The sequence below is a fragment of the Phaethon lepturus genome, unplaced genomic scaffold, assembly GCF_000687285.1.
Source record: "Phaethon lepturus isolate BGI_N335 unplaced genomic scaffold, ASM68728v1 scaffold21085, whole genome shotgun sequence".
Classification (NCBI taxonomy): domain Eukaryota; kingdom Metazoa; phylum Chordata; class Aves; order Phaethontiformes; family Phaethontidae; genus Phaethon; species Phaethon lepturus.
In genome coordinates, this window is record NW_010538673.1 from 1 (window position 1) to 8,636 (window position 8,636).

Sequence of the window (8,636 nt, forward strand, 5' to 3'; positions counted from 1 at the left end):
TCTTTTTTTTTTCCCTTTTTTTTTTTCTATTTTTTTTTCCGAGGAGGCTGCTGCAGGGTTGCCTGGCATGAATGAGATCAGTTTTCAGGGTTTTTCCAGGGTGACATTTACTCTGTCTGTCTGAGCAGGGACTGTCTCTATTTAGCTGATATGTTTGAGCTAATCCAATTATTTTCAGACTGCTGCACGCGACAGTTGCATTGTTTATCCAGCGCCAGGAACCTTAATAGAGTCCGGATGCGGTTAGAGTGACAAAAACCCCAGACCTGTATGTTTTGTACATGAAAGCAGGAGAGAGAGAGAGAGATGGAGTGAAACAAAAGAGAGGGACAGAGACTCAAACAGCCCCAGAGCGCCTGCCCCCTTTAACCAGAGGGGAACAAAACGACCTGGGTATTAACGGGAGCGGCTCCCCGCTTGGCCCCGGTACCGACCGGGTGCTGTGTCGGGGTTAGGGACCGGTTTATTCTCGCTCCCGGTGCAAACCGGGCGGTGCTGTGCTCCCCCGGCTGCGCGGTATTTTCAAACCGTCTTGCCCACCCCCCCTCACCGCCCCCACCCCCCCTCTTGTTTTCCTTTTGCCACTTTTCTGTTACTTTACCTTCTAGAGAGACGTCTGCGGTTCGTGATAAACCAACCCCAGGAGCAATATCTTTTTTTTTTGTTGTTGTTGTTTGGTTTTCTTTCTTAAAAGTTGATTTTTAGCAAGCTGGGAAGCTCGCAGACAAAGAGGGTTAGTGCTGGAGGAAAAGGAGGGAGAGGGTGATTTTTCAGGATGAAAGAAGGAGAAACGGCTGCAAATGTATTTCTTTTTTTTTGTTGTTGTTGTTGGGGGGTGAGAGGAGAGGGGTTTAGTGCAAAGGCTCTGGAAAAACGGTTGCCGTTTGTGGTTAGGGCGCGGATGCCTCTTGCTCGAACGCGGCACGGGCTGGGGCAGCGAGGAGCTGGCTCTCTGCTGAGGTAGCTCTGCTCCGGCCGGCTGAGGTCTTCTGCTGCTCTCAGACGGGCTGGGAGTGTCATTAGGTGCAAGAAAAAAACAAAACACCAAAATGCAAAAAAACAACGAACCACCAAACACCCCAAAAAACCCGCTCAACCCGCTGAAAGCAGCCGGGGAGGCATGGCTGTGTCCCCTCAGTTCCCTCCTCCAAGCTGGGAGCTGGTAGGCTGGGGGATACCCTCCCCAAAAGCCGGGGAGAGGATAGAGAGGTGCCAAAAAGGAGGAGAAAAAAGAGGGAAAGACCTTAATCAGGGCTCAAGCGGGTTTGGGGTCCCAAATATCAGGGATGTTCCATCAGGCTGTGGATGCGGTGAGGAAGCAGAGGGGTTTCTGCAAGTTGGGAGGTGGAAGCTTAATTGCAAATTAATCGATAGTGGATATTGGCAGAGTGTTTGTGTATTGGCTGGGGCCGGGAGAGGTGCTTTGGTCATTGATCTAAGATGGTTTTGGAGGTCCTTGATGTGGTTTGACCTGAGGCCAAAGGAAGAGCCCCCCTGGCTCATGCACCCTCCTGGGAGCTGGGTCAGTGCTCACAGCGTGACCCCAGGGTCTCCATACACATCAGAAAGGGGAGCATGGACTTCAATTTGGTATCTGTCCATCTCGGGGGGTTGGAGACTCCTGCAAAGCCTGCCAAGGTTTGTCTGGTCCATATAGCGAGATGGGGTCTGGAGGGCCGTAGGAGCCTTATTCCAGAGGTCAGAGGGAACTGCCAACCCCTCACCTTGCCCTCCCCAAAGGAGGGACCCGCAAGAGGAGGGAGAGCTTCTCCGGGGAGCCCCTAGAGCCACTGTGGGGTTTGGGTCGTCATTGTCACCATTCCTCCCTGCTGCTGGGACACAGGCCTGATGCTGCCTGCGGGCAGTGCCGGGGAGGGAGACAGGATCAGGCCCCACCAGACTGTCCTCAGCCTGTACTGGGGATGTTGCTCAGCCATGGCCTTCGACCCTTGCTTGGACATCCTGAGCTCCAAGAGGTCAGGCAGGGTCTGGCATGGCTGGGACTCCCGGGAGGTTGTTTTTTTTTTTGGGGGGACTTTCCCCAGCCCCTTCTACCTCTGCTTTCCCTAAGTGAACTATGTGCTCTCTTGTTTCCAGAAGGCAGGGAGTGTGTAAATTGTGGGGCTACCTCAACCCCTCTGTGGAGAAGAGACGGCACCGGGCACTATTTGTGTAACGCCTGTGGACTCTATCACAAAATGAACGGGCAGAACCGGCCCCTGATCAAACCCAAGAGAAGGCTGGTGAGTCTCCTTTTTTATTCTTTCTTTTCCTTCTTCTGTGATTTTTGCTCCTTGTGAGGAGCCTGGGATGGAGAGGGGAAGCTCAGCCAGCTCCAAAATCCGGTCCCACTGCATCAGAGGGCTGGGAGGGGGGGATGCTGGGAGCGATGCTCCCAGCCGCTGTGGGCCTCGGTTGTCTGGTCCTCCTGCAAACTGCAAAACAGATTAAAAAAAATTAAGATCCAGGGCTTCCTGCAAACCAGAACGGAGTTTTCTCCCAGGTTGAAATGGGGCAGATGCCGCTGCGCGGCGCTTCTGGATGGCGACCCAAGGACGGTGGCTCTTCCAGGGGCTAAGGGCAGAGTAATAATTTCTGAGAGATGGAAGAGATTATCAGGAGAACAGGATTTCTCCTGGGCTCTCCACGCTGCTGTCCTCCCCTTCCCGAGTGTGTCTCCATCCCCCTTGGCTGGCGGTGTCGTGGAGGAAGACCCAGGCTGGTGCCCACTTGGCCACCGGTTGGACCTTGGTCCTACAAAGTGCTTGGCTGATGGTCCTGGTACCGCTTGAACCTGGTGTGGTCATTTGTACCTGAGCCGTGCGGGTCTCAAATTGTGTTACTCCTGCCCCGGTGGGCAGCTGCCAGCCCCTCCGAGTGGGCAGGACACCAGGTAGGGGATGGCAAAGTAGGAGCAAACCCGGTGAGCGGCCAAAGCCGAGCGTGTGCCCGGGGCCGCAGAAGTTTGAGGAAGACGAAATGCGCGGGTAAATGCTTGAAATAATAGTTGCAAGGCTCACAACCGTACTACGCACAGGCAATACGGTACAGCATCCCCAGCGATCTATTTATGAATTTCCCTGGAAGCCACAAAAAGGTCTGGAAGCTGTGGGCATGGCTAGTAAATGTGTTGAAGTATATTTGGCAAATAATCAGGCAAACCACAAGGGGAAAAAAATATATCAAGCAGGGGAAAACATATATGTTCCCTGCTTGGGAAGTTATTGAACGTTTCGAATCGAGGCATGTTTGGTTTCGTTAGGATTAAAGACGTGGACGGGCGCTTGGGGCTGCTCAAAATGCAGAGGAAAAGCGGCTCTAGTCTCTCCATGGAGTTTCGGAGCTGATGGATGGATCCCCCCGGCTGCGGGAGGCTTGTGCCCGGCATGGCCGGATCCTGCCGGCAGGAAAGGGGTGGTTCACTGGCCTCGTGTTCCCCACAAAGGTGCTCACGGCTTCGGTCCGGCAACTCTCAGGCACGGATTCGGCTTCCTCACCTGTGAGATGCCCACAAACTCGGACCGGCGTTATTCCCACAGGCACCGGGAAGCGTTTGCAGGACACGGCCCCAGGAGGGGTTACGTTGCGCGGGGCAGCGGCGTCGGCTCGCTCTGGCCGTGCGGGTTTTGGGGAAGATGTGGGTTTGCTCCTCTACCCCCAAACTTCCCGTGGGCGAAGCACAGCCTGAGGCAGGATCTCTCTGTGCCTTCCTGTACGGGCTTTCCCCGCGTAGGAAAACGTTGATCTCCCTCACCTTTCACAGCCTTGTCAGAAAAAAGGAAAAGCTTTCTAGGGAGGGAAGTACAGGCTGGGATTTTAATTTTTTTGGGCAGCTTTCTTGTTCTCGTCTCCTCCTTACCCCGGCCCTTCTGTCTTACACACACACCCCTTGGGTGTTTTTTTTTCCTGTTTTTTTTTTTTTTTTTTTTTTTTTCTCCCCCCGTCTCGTTCTCTCTTTATGTGTAAAGTTAACTTCCTAGGAAAAAGCTGCCGGATATCTGAGCCCTGGAGATAACTCCTAAACAACAGCTCTGTTTCCCCAGCCCAAACACACAGGAGCTTGAGCGTATCCAAACAAGCGGAGGGGGAGGCAGAATAGGAAAGCGGCTGGAAAAGGGGGGGAGAGCTTTCAAAAAGTGTCTGATGGAACCACGAAAGAATGTCCCGAGTCACCCTCAGCCCGGCACATGTAAAATGAACTATATAAATAAATACATTGTAAAAGGTCATTCTTGGGGGAAAAAAAAAATAAGAGAAAGAAAGAAAAAAAGTCAAGAGAGAATTTGTCTTGCATAATCACTTCAATCTTGGGTATTTCAGTTACAGTTTAAGTTAGAAAAAGTTCCCGTTCTTTGAATACGGCCTCTGCTAAGTGGGAACATTTTTCTATATTTTTTTTCCCCAGCATTGCCGGGGCGGGGGGGGGAAGAGAAACACTTCTAACGCTGTTTGCGTCTATATTTATTTCTCTTGATAACCTCCAAAAAAAAAGCTGGGTCCACGTTTGCATTTTGTGCGCATGGATGTAGACGTGTATGTGTCTGTGGCTTGACTCGATCCTTCCTGACTCGTGAAGGCGAGTGGGCTGGGGAAGGCGACGTGTGGATGGAGGCTCGGGGTGGGGATCCAGTCCACGCTCCTCTCCCTCTGCCGCAAGTTTCCTGTGTGACCTCGGGCTGGTTCTGTAGGCTCTGATCCCAGGTGTGCTGAGACTAATGACAGGACACCGATGGGTTGGGGAGAGAAGGCAAATAAATCCTCAGATGCTGAGAACGCAGCCCGAGCCATATTAAATTCAATGGGTGTCTTTGTAAGGTCTTGCTTTAGGGGAGAGGGACGGAGCCTTGCCAATTGAGGGGGCTCAGGCAGGTCTGCTTTGGAGGGAAGGTGGAAGAGCTGGAGATGTTGGCAGGGGCATCAGGAACGGGCAGGTGGTACCACGCCGCCGTTCTGCCTAAAAGATCTGCAGCCCTCTTGGAGGCTGTTCGTTCCCTGTGAAAGCCAGCGGCAGCTCCGTCACTGGTGTTGCTGAGATAAAACCAGCCTTTGGATTTTCTTCAGTTCCCTGCCCGTGTGGACGCAGAGCGCTCCGTTTCTGCGTCTAGCCCTCCTGGTTTGGGAAGGTTTATAACCAATTTCTCAGGAGGACCATGCACGTGTGATCTTATTTTAGGAAGCTGTTGTTTGCAGCTTTCTGGGTATCCCATGTAAATCCAGACACCAAAAATGCCCCTTAATTAAGACCTTTATCAGCGCTCGGTTCCTCCATCTGCACCATCCTCAATTCCACCTTCCCGTCACTGTCAGCACTCCCGAAGTTGTGCCCTCGCTCACATGCAACTGGGCCATGGGGTCTGGTCCTACAGGTGATATGGGGCACCCTGTTAGTCATCCCATTACCTACGTGGTCAGGCTCGGTCGGTGATTAGCGTCAGTGGATGCCATTGCTGGGAGCTTTTACAATAGCGTTATTATTCATTGTTTCCTGCCCGCTGCCAGTGTCTCCGGTGTAAGTTGGTACAGCACAAAAGGTGCAGTCTGGGAGCGAAAGAGCACTGAGTTTAAAATATTCAGCTAAGGACGTTGAATTCTTGTAGGGGAAACGCGGCAGATGGAAAAGGTTTTAGAGAAGAGGTTGGATGTTGTGACAGATTCGTTTATTTAATGGCAGAGTTAGTGTGAAGGCAGCAAGGCAGTGACCAGGCTTGTCTTTTAAAGGCACTTGCTGTAAGAGAAATTACGGTGAGCACCGTGTAGAAACCCCAAATATCTTCAAAGGGGATGTTTCCCCTGTGTGGGCTGAGTCAAATATCACTGGTTTTTAGAAATCTCCTTAGGCTTGATTTTTGGGTCTGATAAGGGCAGAGCTGCCACCGAGAGACTCAGTCCAGCCTCTGAGCCACCCGTGCCGGCTGGTGGGAGCTGGGGGGGGCAGAGACCTGCGGGCCCCGGCTCTCGGCGAAAGCCCGGCTCTGCGGGCGGTTGTGCCCATGCTGCGTTTGTAGCACGTGTATTAACCCGCTGAATTTGATGGGAACCAAATCTGGGGCCGTGGCACGGTCTGGAGGAGGAGAGGACCGAGGCGTGTGTGCGCACATCTGCTCAGGGCTCTGCTGTTCGTGGTGGGATGCTTCAGCTTCTCTTGCCGGCGCTGGGGTTTTTGCAACCGGAGACCTGCGTGCCGTTCCCAGCTCCTGCTTGTCATCAGCACGGAGAAGTCAGCTCGAGGCCTCTTCGGGCTTGAGATCGGCTTGTTTCAGCATGGTTTATGGCCGGCAAAATGGAACTGTCCCCACGGGCAGCCGGTGAGAACCCCTTGGTGTCAGATCAGGCACTCTCTGATGCTTCCTAATGCTCATGGGCATCATATTATGTATATTTTACACAGTCCTTTTTGTCTAATTAAAAAAAAAATCCTACTCTATCTAAAACAAAACCAACTCGTCCTCTCTCCACCTACGCCGCATTCAATTATGATTAAAATTGCAACATGACCTAACAAGAGTTGGTATTAACGCTAGCGCTGTGCCAGTGTCCATGTTTGCATTTGGGGTTTGTTGTACGGTATCCAAAGATGCGGTATTCTTTTTTTTTTTTCCCCCCTAAATGTTGGATGTGCTACAGTGTGCGGCTGTGTGGGGTGAGGGGTAAATTTGAAACAGTAAGAGCACAAAAGAGAGCATTAAAGGCTCAGTTCTGCAAGGTGCCAAGCATTGCTATGATCTGGCAAATCGCTTAAGCACATGTTTTAACTTTAAGCACATGAGCAGTCCCATTGAAAGCAACGCATCGGGATGAAATCAGAGCTGTGGGACTGTGTCATATTGATGAAGAAGAGATAGGACGGGGATCTAAAGGTCTTTTTTTAGGAGCTGTAGGCTCTTGCACACACGCAAACATGCAGACGCGCTCACACAGAGGTCTGCAAACCCCTTTTCCTTCTTCAGTGGCAGAAGGAAGATTTTTCTGCTAAAGTTACAGTTTTTAGCCAATGAGCACAAATTCATGCATGTGAAAGAGGAGCGACTTTGCTAAATTTGGCTTCGCTAAATCATTATCACCGCTAACAAAAAACTTCTTTATACACCTTGACACGTAGACTTTTTTCTTGTTCCTCCCCCTTTATGAAATGGTAAATTCTTCTTTCAGGCTCATTACCAATCCTTAAATAAACATGAAGGTTTAGGCTGCAAAAGGGTGTAATTAAAAAGTTGGGATTCTCGCTCTTTGCCACAGTGTTATTTCCGATCTGGAGCCCGTATCCTTTGAAGCTGAGCTGAATTTACGGGACCGGGCCATGCTTGCGGTCGGACCCGGCGAGCATCTGCCCACCAAGCTCAGCGCGGGTCTCGCCCGGCGCTCGCTGGAGCCGGCGTGACTCATGCCGTCGACTCCAGCAGTTGCTGGTTCAGGCCCTGACTGCAGAATTAGACCCCTGGGGGGTCTGAGAGAATTCAGATGGAAAAACATGTTGGCATTTAAATAATATTTTCCCCTCTGGAATGGGCTGTGCCAGCGCTGCTAATTTTGATGAGTTCTATCAGAGGTTTAGCACTCACTTTTAGGATGCCCTTTGGCACCTGATTCAGTTCATATATAATTTGGGATTAAAGTACCTCGGGGATTTTTTTCAGAATTATTATTTGTTCTCACAAGCCAGTTTCTGGAGGCCTCTGCCGATGTGCGTCAGTCTTGCAGGGCTGATGTTTTCTTTCTCAGCAATTTTGCTGATTGCATCTTTTTTATTTTTTTTAACACGGGTGCTTTTCTCTCCCTCTCCTCTTCCCCTCTCTCTGTCTCTTCCCCTCCTTCCCCACAGTCTGCAGCCAGGAGGGCGGGCACGTCCTGTGCGAACTGTCAGACCACCACTACCACCCTGTGGAGGAGAAATGCCAACGGCGATCCCGTCTGTAACGCCTGCGGGCTCTACTACAAGCTGCACAATGTAAGTGTGACTGTAACGCTCAGTAGTGGGGCCTCGGTTTCGGTGCTCGATGGTCCAAACTCTTCCTTGACTTAAGGATTTCCAGTCTTGGGTGGTGCTGAGACCTCCTTTATCCCTTTGAGGACCTTGGGGGTTGGAGCGATGAGTTGGCATCCCATTGCACGTAGCCAGTCTGACTTGGGGAGGTATCAAGCAGGGCTGTACATGGGTGGTGTTAGAGCTTTCCCATGCCTGAGCCAAGAAAGGACGGGTCGATCAACACAGACATTACCCGCTGCTGATTGGGCTCAGTGCGTTGGAAAATACAACATGCCGTCCTGCAAGCCAATTGCCCTTCTATGCGTAGCTTGGTTCCTCCAGCAAATACCAACTCTGGAAAAAAAGCAAAATGTGCCAGCAACTATTTAGATCTTTCTTGGGTTTGTGGCTGCCTTTGTCCCGTCCCTCCACCCGTCCCCAAAGATGATTTATTTAGGTCTTGTGTTTGCCCCGGTTGACGCAAGCAATTCCTAAACCAAAAAGGACTTGATTTAGTTAGTGGGTTGCAGAGTCTGCTCAACCTGTGATGTGAATTTTAAAGTGTCTGTCATGGAAGGGAAGGAAAAATGAAATGAAATGGCTGGCAGATTTAATCTAATATCTCCATGCAAAGCCAGCTTGCAGGAACCAGGGATATGTGCCCCAGGGAAAG

General features: G+C 51.3%; 1 protein-coding gene across 1 annotated transcript in view; it reads left to right on the forward strand.

The window, feature by feature from the left end:
- Positions 1 to 2,100: 2,100 nt before the first annotated feature.
- The window catches only part of LOC104620625 (GATA-binding factor 3-like), a 12,552-nt gene continuing 6,016 nt past the window's right edge, over positions 2,101 to 8,636 (forward strand). The window contains exons 1-2 of the mRNA XM_010286906.1: positions 2,101 to 2,243; positions 7,820 to 7,945. Of these exons, the coding sequence (XP_010285208.1) occupies positions 2,199 to 2,243; positions 7,820 to 7,945 (171 nt within the window). The 5' untranslated portion in view covers positions 2,101 to 2,198. The remainder of the gene's footprint in view (positions 2,244 to 7,819; positions 7,946 to 8,636) is intronic.